The sequence below is a fragment of the Marmota monax genome, unplaced genomic scaffold, assembly GCF_021218885.2.
Source record: "Marmota monax isolate L192 unplaced genomic scaffold, Marmota_monax_Labrador192_F-V1.1 WCK01_AAM20220418_F8-fsc00042, whole genome shotgun sequence".
NCBI classification, from domain to species: domain Eukaryota; kingdom Metazoa; phylum Chordata; class Mammalia; order Rodentia; family Sciuridae; genus Marmota; species Marmota monax.
Window position 1 is genome coordinate 8,706,693 of NW_026693008.1, and position 20,211 is coordinate 8,726,903.

Consider the following 20,211-nt stretch of genomic DNA (forward strand, 5'->3'; position numbering starts at 1 on the left):
GCTGCCACCTCAACCCCACTCCAGATCTCTAGGCCCCAGAATCCTAGACCCTGAGCACTAAGATTTCATCTTGAGTCATAGTTAGAGGATTCTAGAAATTCCTGCGGGTTGGGCCTCCCAATGGGCTGACCTGAGCCCTCAGGTGGTGGTCAGAAAACCTGGTGGTGGGTATAGGGGAGATGTATACTCAGAAGAGGGAAGGACCTGACCCAGGCCACACCGCAGGCTGAGAAATCCCTGCTCCTTCCTGGGACACTCTTGCTTCTGGAGTTACTAGGGATACTGCGACCCCCATCTTTCTTCCCACCACATCCCTGGGAAGGAAATAGGTTGGTCCTCAGGTCCACATGATAAGGACCCAGGAGTCTTCAACCCTGTCTTCCTGTCCCATTTTCCCCCAACATATATGTGCCTCCTCCCAGGATGGGGGATCTTATTTGGAAATGGGCCAGAGGCTGCTCAGAGAGACCAGTGACTGGACTCAGCCCACTCCTTCTCTGGCTTTGCTGGGGAACCTTAACCAAAGCACTCACTCTCTGGGTCTGCCTTTTCCTCCCAGAGCTGGGGCCCAGCCACCTTGGATGAAACAGGGCTACATAAATCCATGAGCATTTCTTGTGCAAGGGCTGCTGTGGTGGTGATTAGATCCTGGAACTTCTGTGAAAAGCCCTCTGCCTCTATTTCCCTGTGGAGACATTTTGGCATATATCCCAGGCTGGGGGCCAACATCTAGCTGGGGAACCATCCGGACAGCCCTCCAGCCAGCACGTGGCCGCCAGCTGGAAGCCCAATCACTCCTCAGTCTGCCAGCCCACCCTGGGGGTCTCTGCTCAGCCAGGCCCCCAGCTGGGGCTGCAGGGAAGCCTGTGTCTACTGGGGCAGGGTACAGGGGACAACCCACTCCATGCAGTAAGAACACATGGCAGGGGCTTAAAGACCAAACTCTGTTGACTTGTGAGGCCTTGCTCAGTTCCTCTCTCGCTATGGACCTCAGTTTCCCTAACTAGAAAGGGGTTAATAATCTCCTCTAAAAGTCCCCTGCTTGCTGCCTGCAGGTAGGAAACAGACCCCCAACAGCTCCAAAGTCTCATACCAGTGGGCCCAAACACATGCATTGTTTGCCATCTAGTGGGAAAACGGGAAACTGCTCGAGGCCCAAAAGCAGCTTGTTGATTCTGCCAAGCAGATTGTGCTGGGCAGCAGGGCCTCACCACCAGTAAAACATAGCTTCTTGGGGAGGCAGGCAGTAACCATGTAAGCACAGTACAAAGAGGCAGGGGCAGTGGGAGATGCTCCAGTAATTGCTTCTGATGTGAGAAATCAAGGGAGGCTTTATGGAAGAAGCACTATCCTTGGCTCAGAAGTGGACAGGACTAAACCCAGCAAAAATAAATAAATAAATAGATAGATAGATAAAAACCAGATGATGTTTATAGGAGGCAGTGTACCATGAGCTGGTGGGAGCTCAGGAGCTCTTGGCCACATATGTATGATGTGCACATTTATGCAGCAGGTGGTGAAGGGTTGCAGCCCAGCCACTCCCTGGTAGAATTTCTGGTGGGCCTGACTGGAAGGAATGGATGCTGCCAGACCCTTCCCTCATTGGTGGAAAAAAGAGATTAAGACAACCTCCATGGGGTACCCTCCCTCCCAATGGGTGAGTCCCCCATTTGGCCTTCCATACAACTCCAGCCCCCTCCCCAATCTCCCAGTGTCCTTTGGAACTTGGGAATGTCATCTCCTTCCCTCTCCCAGCACCTGTCTCCCTCTGTGACAGCTGATGAAGAGAGAGGCAATAAATGATGAGGGACCCTCCTTCCTGCTCCTGGCCCTTCCTGACAGTTCTGCAGTTGGCCTACCCATCCTCTTCTTTCCACCACAGGGGGCTTGACTCTTCCCCTCCCCAATCCCATCAGCATCCCATACCCCCTGGCCACCCCAGCCTCTTGAGTCCTTGTTCTACTCACAGCCAATTACCTCAGTCATTCACCCTTCAAGTGGCCACCAAGAAGGACACAGCCATCCAGGCATGGTGGAGCATGCCTGTAATCTCAGCAGCTTGGGAAGCTGACGCAGGAGAATTGCAAGTTCAAAGCCAGCCTCAGCAATTTAGCAAGGCCCTAAGCAACGTAGCAAGACCCTGTCTCTAAATAAAATATTAAAATTGTTGAAGATGTGGCTTAGTGGTTAAGTGCCCCTGGGTTCAATCTCCAATACCAAAAAAAAAAAGAGAGAGAGAGACATAGCCTTCCACATGTCCCTTGGTCCATCTCTTCCTCTGGACACCATGGTCTATACCTTAGTATACCCATTGCTATGGTCCTTCACTAAAGGAGACTGGTTGCCCTCATTGCCTCAAGCACCCCCATCTCCTTGCCCAGCACTGAACTGACTCTGACAAACAGCACCCAGAGTCCCCGCACTGCTGGCTTGTGGCAGCTTTGTTCTGTATCTGCACCACCCCTTTCCTGACTTTGCTGGGTTGTTCCTATCAGCATAGTAGCCATTCCCCAGCCCACCCCTTCCTTAAACATGCTTCCCTGGACCCGACACTTACCCTCAGCCCAGCCCATTCCTGTTTCCTGGGAGTTGTCCACACTGCCATCTTTCCTAGTCCTGGCTCACTCCCCTTTGTCTTCTCCAGCTGGGCTTTCGGCCTACTGCATGTGGCCAAAGTCTGGAGCCTCCAACTTCCCACCCCCGCCAGGGTCATCAGCTGAAGCCCGTGCCTTCTTCCATCCCTCCTGGTTCTTGAGCCTCTCATTCACTAAGGGTCTCTCTCACTCCACTGGCAATGTGTCCTCCCCATTTGACTCTGGGGTGCCAGGCACCCAATCCTCTACCACCTCTTTCTATGAACTCTCCCTGGGGTCCTCATTCATGACCAACTCTAGGAAAGGGCTTGCTACTTGGATGTCACCTGTAATCACAGCTCTTGCTCTACTCTCCCCCCCCCTCAACTCCCACCTGGCACTGGCCTTCCCATCAATTTGTTTTCGAGGCATCTCAACTCTGACTGAACAAACTCTCTACCTTTCCTGTGTCGAACCCACTAGAAATACCTCACCTGAACCTAACCCTGAGGAAACAGCAGATAAACTCAAAATGAGTAACATTCCACAAAATAACTGGCCTGGATCTTTCAAAAGTGTCAAGGTCTTAAGGGTGAGGAGGCAGAAAAGGCTGCAGGTTGGTGGAGAGTAAAGAGATAGAATGGCTGGGTCACACATCAATGTGATCTCTGAATGGTTGGTCCAGGAAAAGGACTTTGGTAAGTCAACTGACAAAATTTCAGTAAGATCCATAGGTGAATTAGTAGTGTTGGGTCCATGTTAATTCCTGGGTTTGATCATTATCCTGTGGTTATTGAAAATGTTAAAGTTTAGGGAAGCTGGCTGAAGTGTAAATGGGAGTTTTGTGTGCTATTTTTGCAATCAGTCTGGAATTTCAAAATGAAATATATTTTAAAAAGCCTAATGTAAATCTGGGCACAGTGGAGCCTGCCTGTAATCCCATCCAGCAGCTTGGGAGGTTGAGGCAGGAGGATCACGAGTTCAAAGCCAGCCTCAGCAACTTAGTGAGGCCCTAAGCAACTCAGTGAGACCCTGTCTCTAAATAAAATATATAAATTAAAAAAAAGGGTTGGGGATATGGCTCAGTAGTTGAGCACCCCTGGGTTCAATCCCCAGTATTTAAAAAAAAAACTAACACAAAGTAACCTCCATTTCCCGATATCCCTGAGCTGAACCTGTTCCCCCTTCTAGACACCCGTGTCAGGAAATGGCAATTAGACCCAAAATCTAAGGGTCACTATTGACTCTCTAGTTTCTCACTTATCACTTTCATTCCTTCAGTAAGTTCTGTCCATTCTAGTTCCAAAATGTGCCCTGAATCTACAAACCAACCTCCAATCTTCCATCCCAGCGTCCCACTGTACCAAGAGCCACCAGGCCTTCTCACCCAGAACTGCCCCAGCCTCAGGTTGGCCTCCTGGTTCCTTCTGCAGCCCGAAGAGCACCTCACTCCTCACATGGGCTGAGTTTCTCAGAGGACCTGGCACTGTCCACCTCTCCCAGAGGCTTCTGACACTTGGCTTCCAGCTCAACATGCGTTTCTGTTCCTCAGACTCTTGAGTCTTTCCATATGTTCTCCCATGGCTGGTTCTTCAGGCCTTGCTCAGTGTCACCTGCTCTAGAAAGCTTGCCTGCTGGCTCAATGTCACAGCCCACTGTGCCAGGCCAGCCTTGGTCTGGTTTCCTCGTTGCACTTGTCTCCTTTTGTTATCCGGGCTGACTAGAAATTCCGTGAGATAAGGGACTATGCCTTGCTCTGATGTGTCCCAGCATCCAGACTCGTGGCACACACAATGGTGTGTGAATAAACCATTAGATGATACACTGGCTGGCTGGTCCATCCACTGTGTCATCCCTCTCAACAACAGGCCTAAGGAGACCTCTCTTCATTCTTCCCAGGTCTCCCCAGGGACCAGCGGCTCCTGCCAGCTCTAGCCTCTCAGAGGCATCTCTAGAATTCCAAGACTGCCTCTGGAATGCCCAGCTTGTCTGGAAAATGCCTAGACTAGGGCACAGGTGCAGAGGCCACGGGGTAGCTGGGTGGAGCAAGGACAGCTGCTAGCATTCTGGCTGAAGCCTGGGTGCCGATGGCAGCTGTCCCTCCTGTAAGCACCACTGTGGACACCTCTACTTCCTTGCAACCCCCAACTCCCCTCCCTAAGGCCAGTGTCACTGTTCTGCTGCAGCTCTGGCCTGGGTGCCTCCACTAAGCTGAGAGCCATCAGGCTTCAGGCCTCCATTTCCTGTCAGAGAGGGAGATGGGAGCCTCTGAGGTTCATCAAAACTGGAATTAGGCCCAGTTGGACCTGGATAATCTGACAGAGGCCTGTTCTAGAAGTCATGTGGCTGGGTTCTCCTGCAGACTCACTAGATGACCTTGGCTCTCTGAGCCTTAGGGTCCTCACCTGTAAAATGGGTGAGAGGATAGAAAGCAGACAATATGTCCCTGAAGGCTGAGAGGTCACTGGGGTTGCTGTACCAAGGGACATCTAGGGCCTAATGCAGCTAACTGCTCTCTCCACATGGAGGACTTGTAGGCTGCTGAACTGGCTGATCAGGCAACACTCCATGAGCTTGTTAAAATTCAGACTCCAGGCTTGCCACAGCCTGCAGAGGCTGGATTGCTGCCCATGGGACCTGGGCACTAGCAACTACAGAAAGCAGTCAGTAAGACACAGAGCCTGGGTGGCTCTGATCTGCAGAAGGCAGATGGCACAGCAGTCAGAGCACAGGTTCTGCATCCACCCCGAATGCCTTGTGAGATAGGAAGGGACCCTGGGAAGAGTCCACAGCTCCAGTGAACATCAGAGCCAGACACCAGGCCCCCAGGCAGCAAGGCTTTATTTGCATTCCCCAGGACAGGGTGGAGGAGGGAGTCAGGGAGGGCCAGGGGTCAAGGACACACCCAGGTTCAGGGAATGGGGTCCCTATCCCCTGCCTCCACCCCAGGCCCCAGCTGCGGTGGGAAGGTGGGCACGGGCAGCTCCAGGTGAAGGTCAATGTCTACTCCACACCCTTCATGAACTCCAAGAATTCTGTGGAGAGAGAGGAAGGTGTGGGTTACAGGTAGGGGCCTGACAGGGCATGGACAGCAGGGGGATCTGGCCTACCCATCCAGCCACTCACCATCATAGTCTATGCGACCATCATTGTTCTTGTCGCCATCCTTCATGAGCTCCTCGATATCGTCCTCCGTGATAGTCTCACCTGTAGCTTGCAGCATCATCTTCAATTCCTCCAGGTCAATGTAGCCATCAGCATTTCTGTAGGGAGGATGAGGGGGACCTCAGAGCCCAGGGCAAGGCTAGACACAGCAGTGAGCCAGTCCCACCTCCAAACCCAGGAGGCAGGGCAAAGGGAACTAGCATACGGGGCATCCCTGTGCCCTATCACACAGAACGGGAGATGGAAGCCACTGAGTTCCCAGGCTTGGAATCTGAGACTGTCCCTCTTTCCCAGCTCTGTTTGGGTCAGGGCGAGAAGTCAAGTGCCAGTGCTCACTTGTCAAACATGCGGAAGAGGTCAGAAAGCTCCTCCTCAGACTTCCCTTTGCTGTCGTCCTTCATGCATCGAACCATCATGACCAAAAACTCATCGAAGTCCACTGTGCCGCTGCCTGGAGGTTGGCAGTGTGGCTGTTAGAGAGGCCTCAGTCGGCCTGCCCTCCACACAAACCCAGGCTTCTCTCCAACTCTGTGAGGCTCGAGTGGTTATTATGCCCACTTTATAGATGAGATGACTGAGGCTCAGAGAGGCAAAACAGCTCTTGTATTTAAACTCTCAAGTGAGCCAGAGAATTATGGGTCTGGAGGGCACAGGGGCTTACCATCCTCATCCACTTCATCAATCATCTCCTGCAGCTCCTCAGGTGTGGGGTTCTGGCCCAGCATCCTCATCACCTTGCCCAGCTCCTTGGTGCTGATACAGCCATCCTCAGCACCCAGCACAAAGATGTCAAAGGCAGCCTTGAACTCTGCATCCAATGGCAGGGGTTGGGGGAATAGAGCAATCAGGGCTCAATAGCCAGGACCCCAGAAAGCCAGATCCCTGGGGCCACCTGCCAATCTCCTTTCTGAGACTTTTCTGAGGTCACAGTGAAAAGGACCCCCAGCTTTTCATTTCCAATCTAGGGATCTCTCCTGATTCCCCCAGCCTGGCCTCGCTGTACCCCAATATGCAACACAGGGGTCACTTACCATTTTTCTGCTCTTCTGTCAGCTGCTCTACCTATAGAGGGAAAGGAGTCTCAGGACTCAGACTCAGTCCTTAGCTGCTGCCAAGGAAACCAACCCATTCCATAGGCAGGAAGACTGAAGCCAGAGGAGGCCACAGTCCTCCCTTCCTGCCCCCAAGGTCCTAAGGTGACCCAGCTGGCCTCAAAGGGGCTAGGCTCAGGGCCAGGGTGACAGGTGGACACCCCTTCCAGGACCAAGGTGACCCCTGAGTAACAATACCCAATGACCACTCCCCTGCCCTTTCAGCCACCCTAATGAAATCCAAGCTGCATGGCCTGAGGGACAGCTGTCCCTCAGGTTGAGACAATAAAACCAATGTGGGGTTGAGCAAAGCCACCCACTGTAACCTGACCAGGGTGGCCACTGGGCTATTTTTACCAGGGGACAAAGTTAAACCTGGTGATTGTTCTGGGACTTTGGCATGCAGGGGGTGGGGCAGCGTTATCTGGCCCCCTGGCCTGCTGGTGCTGCCTCGGGAGCCAAAATTAGTCCCCAGCCCCGCCAAGCCTTGTATGGGCACTGAGTGGAGGGCTGCTCCCTTCCCCAGCTCCATGGACTCCCAAGGATACGCAGGGGCACCCCTGGAGCCAGCTGTAACCCTTCCTTGTCTAGAAGTCAGACCATATTTTCGGGGGTGAGGGGGATCTCCTGGAAACAGCTATCTCTTGAATGTCCTTGTCTCTGGGGAAGGGGGAGGCTACCACCCACCCAGCATTTGAAGCCCCTCAATGAACCCTAGAAGGTTGCAGGGACTTGGGGTGTCCACTCACCAGCCCTTTCTCTCTCACCCAGTAAAGCCACTGAGCCCTTGGCCTTCCAGACCCTAAGACAGCTATGGACTTAGTTCTCTCTTCCTTCTTCCCTCACCTTCCCCAGGCCCAATCCTTCCCTATCTGGAACTTCAAAACCTCTTCTCCAGCCCAGGATTCAGATTACACAGCACCTCCTCACAATCCCCCTCCCACCCTCCAAAGCATCTTCAGTCAGCTAAGGGGCTGGAGGTGGGTGGCAGATTGTGAATGACTGAGAAGCAGAGTGTGAGGGGTAAAAATGGGGAGTGGGGACAGGGTGGCAGCAACAGGAACTCAGAGAAACAGCTCAAGAGAAACAAAGAAATGAAAAGAGACTGAGAAAGATGAAAAAAGATTCAGAGAACAGAGACAAATGTAGAGATGTGGCTGAAACAGAGTGACACAGACACTTGGAATCAGAGCAGGAGACTGGATGCTAACAGATGAGACCTCCTCATCTGCCCACCCTGACATCTCCTCTCCAGACCCTGAACCTCTCACCTCCTTTGCACACAGGAACACCGGCCTCCCCATCCCCTTGAGAGCCTAGGCTAAAGATCTGTGGGCTCTCTCAGGACCCCATCACTTCCCTGGGAAGACCCTGCCCTCCATTCTAAGCTAAATGAGCTCCCAGTGGGTCTCAGCCCTGCCCAAACCTGTCTCTCACCGCAGCCTTGTAGATGTCATCCATGCTGGCAACTCACAGGACAGGCTCCTGGGTTCCCAGCCAGCCCTCCAGCATCGGCTTAAATAGCCCTGCCCCGTTGCATTCCCAGCCCAGCCCACCACTGAGTATTCTCCACCCCCTCCCCTGGTCCTGGTGATCTCAGGCTGGCTTGAGTCCCTGTATCCTCTGCCCAGGGCAGGGAGGGATGAAGGGTTACAAGGACCAAGAAGGGGGTACAAGGACCAAATTTCTTGCCCTCTGTCCACCATACCCCACAGGAGGTTCTCAGGAAATGTTTCTTGAATGAATGAAAACCTGAGCCCAGACTCAGGCAAGAACTGCCGAGTAGTGGGCCCCAGGCCAGGCCCTTAAGCACAGAATTGCAACTTTCTATCCATCAGGGAGGTGGATGCTATCACCCTCACTTTCCAGATAAGGAAACAGGCTCCTGGAGCAGTGGCGATTTACCCAAGATCTGGTTGACTTGGCACCCTGCCCCCTTATGCTATACCTCTGGTGGAACGGTGGGAGGGGGGTCAACGTGCAAAGAGTTGCAGTGACTATAAGGCCTTACCAAGAGAAGCTTTTCAAATGCCAAGTTCAGCGCATGGTGATACGGATCTAATGACAAAGAAGTTGACGACCCACCTTAGTACAGGGTGGTCTGGAGCCCTTTAATCAGAGGTGCCCTGCTCCAGACATTTCATCTCCTGGAGGATAGCAGTGCTCACTTTGGGCTTGAATCAGCTACATTCAGTCACTCAACAAATACCCCTACAGAGCCCATCTACGCCCAGTTGTCTCCCTCCTCATCCTCCAGTTGGGTTACCACCTCCTTCTTCAAGGTCTTCCCCTGGAGGGCTGCTTCCTGACTGGAGCACTATCGTTCCTGGGCCCAGGGCCATCATCTGTGGGACATATGCCCAATGGCGAGCACACACCCCTTCACTCCACCTACACCCCTGCTTCATACAGATCCCACCTTGATACGAGCTTCCTGCTTGTGAGCACTGCATGAATTAACCCACTCAATTCTCCGCAAGCTGTATGTGACGGAGGAGATCTCCGAGTGTCAGAGGTTAAGAACTGGCGCAGTCACTTTGGCCCTCCCCGGGGGCCCTCAGCACAGCTCCTTCAACACTCTCCTGCCCCACGGGGAATGAACCCAACAGCCAGGCGAGGCGCAATGACTGCCCTCCTCTTCCAGGGGTAAAACTGAGACCAGGCGGAGCAGGGACTTGCTTCGAGTAGCTCGGGAAGCCCAGAACCTTCTTGAGGACCAAGGAACGACCATCACAGCGGCCTGAGCACAGGGTCTCAAGCTTATTGCTAGCGGAGCGCCGCAGGGAGCGACCACACAAGCGAGCCGGCCCGCAAGAGCTGCGCACGCGCGCCGTTGGAGGTCCTGTCAATTACGTGCGAGAGGAGGGACGAGGGCGCGAGAAAGCAGTGGAGCCAAGATGGCGGCGCGGCGTGCGGCGCGGGCGGGGGGCGGCGGGGGCCGGGGGGCGGTGGGACGCTGACCCCGCCCCCTGCTGCTGCCAGTCTGCGCCGAGCGGCTGCTGTGGTGGCGGAGCCCGGAACATGGCGGCGACGGCAGCGCGTAGCTTCGGGCCGGAGCGCGAGGCCGAGCCGGCCAAAGAGGCGCGCGTCGTGGGTTCCGAGCTCGTGGACACTTACACGGTGTGGTGGGGACGCGGGTACCTAAAGAGGGGATGGCGATGGGAACCTGGAATCCGAGTCCATGGGTTTGGGGAGGGGTCTGTGATTCTGACTACGGGACCTGTGGTAGGGGAGTCGAGGGAAAGCGCTGGGTCCCCGCAGGGCCAGGAGGGTTCTAGGGCGGGCCCGGGGAGGGGGTTTGGAAGGGTACGCGGTCAGAAAACGAGACTTGGGTTGGAGGGGATCTGGGGATAAAGGAGGCCTGGGGAGGAGGGATGTGTAGATGAGGCGGAGCCCATCGAGATCCTCCTGGTCTGGAGGTGTGCTCGCTGCGAGGCCTTGACAGGGGGTCTGGGAGGAAGGGATTGGGGAAGGGGGTCCTGATGGATGGAATCCGGGGAAGGGGTCAAGGCCCAGGGGGAGCGTGGTGAAGGAGAGGGGGCGGGGTCCCGATCTGAGGGCGCGGGTCGGGATCTGCTGGGTGAAGTGAGGGAAAGAGCTGGGGCCCCCCGACCCTATGGGTCGGGCGGAGACCAGATCCTGGGAGGAGTGGAACCCAGCCAAGGGAAATGGGGGGAGGGGGGAGGATCTCTGAGCTGAAGTGCAAGACCTACAAATCCTTAGGGGCCTTCTTGGCTTTGGGCTGTGGAGGCGAGATGAGGCAGCAAGCCGCCTCCCCACACACTTCTAGGGATGAGGGAGAGGGTACAGAAGGCGGGCGTAGTTTCCGACTGCAGTGGGGCTGAAGACTCTCAACGAATCTGGGTGGAGTTGGATGCCAGGCCTTTGAGCCTAATGGGCTGCCTGGCAAAAATTTGCTCTGGGGTGGGGGCTCTTTGAGCATCTCCCAAACTCCTGTCCTTTGTTCCCTGGATGTTGGGGAGGGGGCCCCTCCCTTGGCCCTCATCCTAACCCCCCACCCTAGGGTCTTCCCTCTGGCTCTTTTTCTTTTCCTGGGAGTAAGGGTAGGAAGCTGCCAGAATGGAATACAGGTTGGGGGTGGATCTGTAGCAACAGGCTGGTCCTGGAGAAATGGCTGCTGCTCAGGGCTAGAGGTTTCAGCAGAGTTGACTCTTTCCTCCTCCTCCTCCTTGCGGTAAAGAGGGTCTGAAAACTAGTAGGGGTGGGAGATGGGGTTTGAGGGATGAGGTCTCTGAGCTGATGGCTGGCTATCACCCATTGGCTACAATCAGCTGGATCTTCAAAAAGCTCTCCATATTCAGGGCTTTGCCCCTCTGACTCTGAAAGGGGAGGTCTGTAATCCAGTCTTACCCTACCATCATCTGTCCCTGAGTGTGCCCAGTTGGATGTTATTAACACCCATCTTTTGTTAGGTGTCAAACCCTGCACAAAGCATTTTATATGTATTGCTTTACTTGAACCTTAATCCTAGCAGATTTTAAGATGGAGGAACTGAGGCTCTGAAAGAGCTTTGGCTCCAATCACTTACATAAGTGATGTATAAGGCACAGCCCAGAAATGGCAGAAACAGGTTTTGAATCCAGGTTTTTTTGTTTGTTTGCTTTGTTTTTTGGTATTGGGGATTGAACTCAGGGGCGCTTTACCTCTGAGTTGTTATATCCTTAGTCCTTTTTATTTTTTGAGACAGTGTTTTACAAATTAGTTGAAGGTCTTGCTGAGTTGCTGAGGCTGGTCTTGAACTTGAATCTTCTTTTTTTTTTTTTTTTAAATGGATGATAATATTTCCAAGCTGTTTCCTGATGAAAGAGTATGAAGTTGGGAGAAGTAACCCAAAGTTCTTGTTTAATATTTATTTTTTAATATTTATTTTTTAGTTGTAGTTGGACACAGTATCTTTAATTTATTTATTTTTATGAACCCAGGGCCTTGCACATGCTAGACGAGTGCTCTACCGCTGAGCCACAACCCCAAAGCATCTTGAATCTTCTTGCAAGCCTCCCAAGGCACTGGGATTACAGGCATGAACCACAGCCCCAACTTAAACCCAGGCCTTTTTCAAACGGTTAAACTGTATTGCCTGCCTCCTGTTTGGGCTAATTGTCCACCACTGCTTCCGATAGTAGCTTCATGGTGTCTAAACTCCTGGTGGAGCAACAGAAGTCATAGCTATGATCAAATTGAAAGGGTTGGAAAAGGATTTGCTTCCAGGATACAGCCAGGGCCCCTGGAAAAGAGATACAGCAGAGAAGCTGGTCCTGTTAGACCTGCCCCTACTCTGCCTCCCTTGAAAAGGTAATTCAAGTTGGGTTTTGAATTACCTGGAAACAAGAAGAAAAGACCTAAAGAGGTGCCTTGTAGTGGTAGAGTCACCTTTTTCTTTCTGATGATTGAAGCCGGAGACTTGTCCCATATGCTTCCCAGACCTAATGCTAGGGCTGTGGAGGAGGCCAAGAGGGATTCCTGCTGCTCAACAAAGGTCAGAGCAGAGACTGGTGGGTGAAGACAGTCATTTGGAGAGGGCCTACAGCTATTGCTGTGGGGACAGGGGACTCCTTGTTGTTGGTTGGCTTCTCTTGCCACAAGGACAATGATCTTCTCTCTTTAGGTTTATATCATACAGGTCACCGATGGCAACCATGAGTGGACAGTCAAGCACCGCTACAGTGACTTCCATGACCTGCATGAAAAGGTAACCCTTATGAAGTAGGAGCCTGTGTCTCAGGGCTTGGGGGTTTGGAGGCCAAGTTCCCATTGTGTCACATGTAAGTTTCAGGGCAAAACCAGCTCTTCTAAAAAATCAGTTTATTAATGTAACTGACAAAAGAGCTTGTGGATCCTAGGAGTTTGGCTCCAATATGAGATAATCTATAAGGAGATATTTGAATTTTGATTTTAAAATTGCCAGTCCTAGCTCGGATATGAGACAATTTCCTGGAAAGGGGACAAGTTTGAACTTTTTCCACCTAATATAGCTATTCCAGAGCCTTTACTTTAATATCAGGCTGTGATTCCATTTTTTGCTTTTAGAGAGAGCTGCTTTTCCCTGGGTCATTTGCAGTGAGAATGTTTTAAAAACACATCACTGCCTCAATTGGTTTTCATCTTGGTTTGAAAAAGATGGCAATTTTAGGGGCCCGGAAGTGTTGCTTTTCTGAATATCTGCAAAGTCTCCAGATGGAATTCCTCATCTGGAATTGTATTGATATCTCTAATACTAAATTCCAAGTGCATTAGTTGGGTCACCAACCCTGGTACTGCTGCCAGGAGGGGCTGTGGAAGTTAACGACAAGTGCCTGCCCTCTGCTCCTCACCTTGGTCTTTTATAGGCACAGAGCTACTTGGTATGTGGTTGATATGCTTGTCTTTTCTTACAGCTTGTTGCAGAGAGAAAGATTGATAAGAATCTACTTCCTCCCAAAAAGATAATTGGGAAAAATTCCAGAAGCTTGGTGGAAAAAAGGGAGAAGGATCTGGAGGTGTACCTCCAGACTCTGCTGGCTGCCTTCCCTGGCGTGGCCCCTAGAGTGCTGGCCCACTTCTTACATTTTCACTTCTATGTAAGTTCCTCTTAGGGTTCTCGCCTTTGCCTGCAAACCCACACCCATCAAAACTCAAGGCAACAAACCAATGTAGACCTAGACTTTGAGAAGAGGGTAGTCTAGGGTCTGACCCTGAGATTAGGATGGAGAACATCACTCTGCTTAGGGATGGATTGTAAGCAGAAACACACTCATTGGCTGATTTGCCTAAGCTTGAATGACTGTGGTCACAGAGGTTTTCCTCTACAAGATTTTGTGTGTGCATAGTACTAGGGATTAAATCCAGGGCCTCATATATGCTGGGCAAATGCTCTACTATGAGCTATATCTCCTTTTCTTTTTTTACTTTATTTTGAGACAGGTTCTCACCAAGTTTCCCAGGCTGGCCTTGAACTTGTGAACCTCCTGCCTCAACTTCCTGAGTAGTTGGCATTGTTGGGCCACCACACCCAGCTACCACAAGACATTTCATTTTACAAAAATGGCCTGTAGGTATTTAAGCCAGATTTCCATCCAAATGGGTTGAGCATGGATTAGACAGGTGATATCTGGCATAGACTGTTGTTGAGTTGTTAATTTATAGCCCAAGATAGTTTGTGATCAGTCTGTGATGGCAGAGTATTGCCATCTTGGCATATTGTCAGGGTTTGCATTGCCAGGTTGCTGACACCTTCCTTTAAAGGGAGGGTATGCCGTAGAGCAGCACTGCTCTTCCTTCTGAGCAGAGGAACAATCGTGGACCACTGGGAACAGAATAAGTTATCAAACCCGAAGAAGGACAGTTTGACAGTGTGAGACTGAAAATGTTAAAAACTCCAGTAGTTCCATTTTGGAGAATTTATTCTAATGAGAAATCCAGGAACTGCAAAAAAGAATATATGAATAAAGGTGATCATTCCAGGTTTTGTAACAAGATACCAAAGAATCCAAAAGTCCAAAGAGAAGAGGTTTAAAAAAAAAAAGAAAGAAAGGGTACAGCCTTATGATTAGATAGTATGCTGCTAGAAAATGATGGTGTAGCTCTGGATTTGTTGATGTGAGAAAATAAGTATATTATATGAAAAGAACAGGTCATAAAGCAAGATATAGACTAGGATTTCTTTTTGTTTTTGTTTTTGTTTTCAGTACTGAGGATTGAACCCAGAGCTTTGCGTGTGCCATGAAAGCACTATACCACCTAGCTACATCCCCAGCCCTTCTTATTTTAATGAGACCGGGTCTTACTAAATTTTAGAGGCCTGCCTCAGCCTCAAATCCTTCTGCCTCAGTCTGCTGAGTAGCTGGTATTATATGTGTGCCACTGCACTTGGCTCTAGGGTTCTTTTAAAAGAAAAAAGTTTACGTATAAGAAGTTCTGGGGGCTGGGATTGTGGCTCAGCGGTAGAGCACTCGCCTAGCACGGGCGGGACCTGGGTTCAATCCTCAGCACCACATAAAAATAAAGGCATTATGTTGTGTCCATCTACATCTAAAAAATAAATTAAAAAGAAAAGAAAAAGAAATTCTGGGAGGTTATACATTAAAATACTAGGAGCAGTTTTCTCTAGATGGTAAATTTTCAGGCAATTTGTATTTAATTACTTTTCCCCTTATGTGATGAAGATAGGAAAAAACCCACTTCCTATTCATTCTCCCCTCATGGGAAGGAATGTCTGGGTCACAGTCAGGCCCAGCCCACCCCTTTAAAATACAGCTTCCTTGAAATCATTGAAAGGAAGACATCTGAACCTTTTGGGAAGTACTAAATAGAGCCTGGAGATTTGGCATATGATGGTGGTTCTAATCTTGAGCCACTAAGCTGGAAGGAGCATGTGGGAAAAGGATGGCAATTACTGCTAGTGTATGTCTCTGTGCTTTGGATTTTATTTAGCATATACCAGCAGTTTATGTGGTTAACACTTTCCTTTTGTAAGATTTTTTAAAATTTTCTTTTTGAACATATTTTTAGTTGTCAGTGGACCTTTATTTTATTTTTTATATGTGGTGCTGAGAGTCAAACCCAGTGTCACACATGATAGGCAAGCACTCTGCCACTGAGCCATAACCCCAGCCCCTTACTTTTTTTTTTCCTTATGTGAGAAAAATTTACATTCCTTATGTGAGCCTTTGAGATAAACTTTATTGGTTAGTGTTTTAGTATTTTACAAAGTACTGAAATTAAAAAAAAAAAAGAAAAATTTGATTTCCCATTTAAGGATGAAACTGTATAAGCATTTGTCGAAGTACAACTTGTTTAAGATCTATGCATCAAGCTGGGTGCCATGGTGCACGCCTATAATCCCAGCAGCTTGGGAGGCTAAGGCAGGAGGATCATGAGTTCAAAGCCAGCCTCAGTAATGGTGAGGTGCTAAGCAACTCAGTGAGACCCTGTCTGTAAATAAAAAGGGCTGGGTATGTGGCTCAGTGGTTGAGTGTCCCCAAGTTCAATCCCCAGTATTCCCCTCCCTCCAAAAAAAAAAAGATCTGTGCATCAAGACTTTAAAAAAAAAAGGGGGGGGCACTTAACCACTGAACCACAGCCCCAGCCCTTTTTATATTTTATTTTGAGACAGGGTCTTTCTAAATTGCTGAGGTTGCCCTTGAACTCACAATCCTTCTGCCTCAGCCTCCGGAGCTTCTGGGATTACAGGTGTGCTCCTCTGTGCCCAGCTCATTAAGACCTCTTGATGGCTACTGGAGGCATATCCAGCTCTGAGCATGGAAAAGCCTAGAATGCTTTTTTGTTACATCTGGGGTTCTGGTTTGAGGCATGTTCTTGGAGCAGTTTTGACATATTTGAAATACTATTATCAAATAGGTCTATAGGCTATATAAATCCAAGGATTTAGAGTGATTGACCCTTCATTAGATTAAGCCAGGGTCTCTCAACTATGACACTATTGATATTTTGGACTGGTAATTCTTTGCTGTGAGGAGCTGTCCTATGCATTGTTTGGCAGCATTCCTGTCCTCTCCCAACTGGGTGCAAGTAGAATTCCTCCATCCAGTTGTGGCAATTAAAAATCTCTCTAGGTATTGCCCAGTGTCCTCCAGGGGAGCAAAATCACACCTAGTTGAGAACCACTGGATTAAATCTTCATTTGAGCTTGAACAGATTCTAATAGCATTGTCAGCCTTTTCTCCAGGTGGGGGTCTCTCTAGAAAATATTTCTCTTAACCTTTGTACCATTAGTGTTCACTCTGGAATTGTTCCAGTTGTGTTCTACCTCTTGTGTTGCTAGCATTGGACAGGGTAGGCCCAGAGAACCCTGTTTGGCTACAGTGTGGATTGCTTCTTAATTGAGACATAATTCACATACCATAAAATTCACTCCTTTAACAAGTGCACAATTTAGTTGTTTTTAGACTATTCACAAAGTTGTACAACCATCACCACTGTCTAATTCCAGAATATTTCATCATCCCCAAAGACAACCCTATTCTCCTTAGCAGTAACTTTCTATCCCTCCTTTCTCCTAGCCATTGGCAGTCACTAATCTGCTTTCTATCTCTGAGTTTGCCTATTCTGGACATTTCATATAAATGGATTCATATCAACATGGCTTTTTGTAACTGATTTCTTTTCATTTAGCATTATGTTTTCAAGGTCTGTTCCTATTATAACATGAATCCTTAAGTCTTTACGACGGAGTAATATATATATTATTGGATAATAACATATTGCCATATATAATAATGTGGTATTATGATCATACATATAATATGTATTATATATAATATGATATATAGTATACTATTGGATGATAATATGATATTACTATCATATCCTATGGATAAAGGGGGAATGCCTTGTCCATGGTATTGCTTTGCATCATTGTACCCACAGGCATCCATAGTCCAAAAATATTAAATGGAAAATTCCAGAAATCAACAGTTTACGAGTTTTAAATTGTGAATCCGTCTAAGTGGTGTGATGAAATCTCATACTATTCCTCCTGGGACATGAATCATGCTTTGTCCACACTATATAGGCATCACTTAGTAGCCCATTAGTCGCTTAGTAGCCATCCCAGTTTTCAGATCAGTCTTCAGTTTCATAATGCTTGTGTTCAAGTAAGTTTTATTTTACTTAATAATGGCCCCAAGGTACCTGAGTAGTGATGCTGATGATTCAGATATGCTAATAAAAAGCTGTGAAATACTTCCTTAAATGAAAACTTTTATCACATTATGTTGTTAAAATTGTTGGGTTTTATACTGGGAATCGAACACAGTGGGTCTCTACTACTAAGCTACATCCTGAGCCCTTTTTATTTTCAGACAGGGTCTTGCTAAATTGCCCAGGCTGGCCTCAAACTTAAAACTTCCTACCTCAGCCTCCTGAGTCACCTTTTCCATCTTAACTAAGTACTTATTAAGCACTGTGCTATAACTTTTGCTGTTTGAGATGCAGCAGCAAAACTACCAGGGATTTCATTTTACTTCTTCATGGTTTCCTGATTGGAGAATTTATTCTTACTGTAGATGTTAGCAAACTCAGCATATGACCCCCCCCCCTTTTATTAAGTTTAAAACTTTTATCCTTTTATTTATGGAAGCACTTTAAGACTTAAACTGGTATCATGACACACTCCTATAATCCCAGCTACTCAGGAAGCTAAGGCAGGAGGATGGCAAATTCAAGGCCAACTCTGGCAATTTAGCAAGTTCCTATCTCAAAATAAAAAACGAAAATGACTGGGCATGTAGATCAGTGGTAGAGTGCACACTTAGGTTCAATTGTCAGTTCCAAAAAAAGATTTCTCAGGCTGGGGTTGTGGCTCAGTGGTAGAACACTTGCCTAGCACATGTGAGGTCCTGGGTTCCATCCTCAGCACCACATAAAAATAAATAAATAAAATAGAGGTATTGTGTCGAACTACGACTAAAAAATAAATATTTTTTAAAAAGACTTCTCTTTGACATATTCGAATTACTAGCATCACTAGTCTCACACTTTGAGAGACTAACTTTCTATCTAAGAGACTAACTTTTCTAAGTAAAATAAGGGTTGCTTGAACATAAGCACTTCAATATTATGATATCCAAGATGGCTGCTAGGTGATACATTTTATAGTGGGGATGCTGGGCAAAGGGCTGATTCATGTCCCAGGAGGGACAGAGACCTACAGCATAAGATTTCATCACCATCATTTCAGTACCACAATATTCCAAATGGTGTGCAATTGAAAACTTCCAAACTTATTTCTGGAATTTTCTTTTTAAAAATTTTAGATTGTAATTGACCATGGGTGACTGAAACCACAGAAAATGAAACTGTGGATAAGAAGGATCTACTGTATAAATTTTTGTGTGAACTTATGTATCCATATTTGTACGATATATGCCCAGAAATGGGAGGCTGGGTCATAGAGTAACTCTATGCTTTGATTTTTGAGGAACTGTCAAATTATTTTCCAGGGTTGATGCATTTTTATTCCTTCCAACAATGTATACATTCTGATTTCTCCATATTCCTGATAACATTTTTTCCTTTTTATTTTTATTTTTTGGTGCTAAAGATTTAACCTAGGAGTGCTTAACCACTGAGCCATATCCCATTCCCCCTTTTTTTTAATTTTTTTTTTTTTTTTAATTAGTTATAGGTGGACACAGTGTCTTTATTTTACTTTACGTGGTGCTGAGGATTGAACCCAGTGCCTCACACAGGCTAGGCCAGCACTCTACCTCTGAGCCACAACCCCAGCCCGCCCATCCCTTTTTGTTTTTTATTTTGAGACAGGGTCTCATGAAATTGCTTAGGACCTTGCTAAATTGCTGAGGCTGGCCTTGAACTTGCAATCCTCTCACCTCAACCTCCCAAGTCCTGGGATTATAAGTTTGCACCACTGTGCCTGGCTAACACTTGTTCTTGTCCTTTTTTTCAACCTAGACAGTCAAGTGGATTTGAAGTGGTATCTCATTGTGGTTTTGGTTTGTGTTTCCACAGTGATTGATGATGTTGGGCCTCTTCATGTGCTTATTGGTCATTTACATACCTTCTTTGGAAAAGTGTATTCAAATCCCTTGTCCTTATAAACATTATGTTACCTTTTTATATAGCCTGGAGTTTTTTGTTTGTTTTTGTTTTTCAGTACTGGGGATTGAACCTGGGGTGCTCTACCACTTGTCTCCCCAGCGCTTTTTATTTTTTATTTTGAGATTGGGGTGTTATTAAGTTATTGAGGCTGGTCTTGAACTTGAGATTTTCCTGCCTCAGCCTCCTGCAGACATGCTCAAGTCAGAATATGCTCAAGTCACAGAGCTACAGCCTTAATAGTCTGTGGTTGTTTATGTGAAACTCAAACCTTTGTTCAGTGGTATAGTGCTTGCCTAGCATTTACAAGGTCCGGGGTTCAATTCCTAGCACCACAGAAAAAGAAAAAACACCTCTGCACACCAACAAATGATCTTGGTTGGCAGTGTCATGGCTGATGAGTAGATCTGTAATGCTTTTAGGTGGATGAGTGTTTTGATTTTTTAATATAGCTAATATTATTAGTTGGCATTTTTATTGGGGTTCAATGAATGTCTATTTAATTATTTATTTGTTGTTCTGGGGATTGAACTCAGGGGCACTTAACTACTAAGCTACATTCCCAGCCCTTTTTTGTATTTTATTTAGATACAGGGTCTCACCGAGTTGCTTAGGGCCTCACTAAGTTGCTATGGCTGGCTTTGAACTTATGATCCTCCTGCCTCAACCTCCCATGCTGCTGGAATTACAGATGTGTGCCTCTGTGCTCAGCCTAATGAATGTCTTTTTTAAAGATGCACTTCACTTGAGACATTTGTGTCACCCTAAAGTGCTTCAGGTCTCTTTAGCACAAACGAAGTAGTAGG

At 48.0% G+C, this 20,211-nt stretch overlaps 3 protein-coding genes across 5 annotated transcripts in view; 1 reads left to right on the forward strand and 2 right to left on the reverse strand.

Moving 5' to 3' along the window:
- Nucleotides 1–20,211, reverse strand: part of Sema3g (semaphorin 3G) — a 100,020-nt gene that overhangs the window by 13,550 nt on the left and 66,259 nt on the right. The gene's annotated exons all lie outside the window — the stretch shown is intronic.
- Tnnc1 (troponin C1, slow skeletal and cardiac type) lies at nucleotides 5,397–8,382 on the reverse strand. Its single transcript, XM_046452877.2, has 6 exons — nucleotides 8,267–8,382; nucleotides 6,770–6,800; nucleotides 6,400–6,546; nucleotides 6,075–6,189; nucleotides 5,700–5,836; nucleotides 5,397–5,608 (listed from the first exon to the last, which is right to left on the reverse strand). Exons 1-6 carry the CDS (start codon nucleotides 8,288–8,290, stop codon nucleotides 5,577–5,579), a joined length of 486 nt encoding a protein of 161 aa, XP_046308833.1. The 5' UTR covers nucleotides 8,291–8,382; the 3' UTR covers nucleotides 5,397–5,576.
- Nisch (nischarin) overlaps nucleotides 9,783–20,211 on the forward strand; it is a 35,610-nt gene continuing 25,181 nt past the window's right edge. Inside the window, exons 1-3 of one of the 3 annotated variants that reach the window (XM_046452873.2) lie at nucleotides 9,783–9,949; nucleotides 12,456–12,539; nucleotides 13,225–13,407. In XM_046452873.2, the coding sequence (XP_046308829.1) occupies nucleotides 9,851–9,949; nucleotides 12,456–12,539; nucleotides 13,225–13,407 (366 nt within the window). In that variant the 5' untranslated portion in view covers nucleotides 9,783–9,850. The remainder of the gene's footprint in view (nucleotides 9,950–12,455; nucleotides 12,540–13,224; nucleotides 13,408–20,211) is intronic. The other 2 variants (XM_046452874.2, XM_046452875.2) reach the window with 2 other exon arrangements.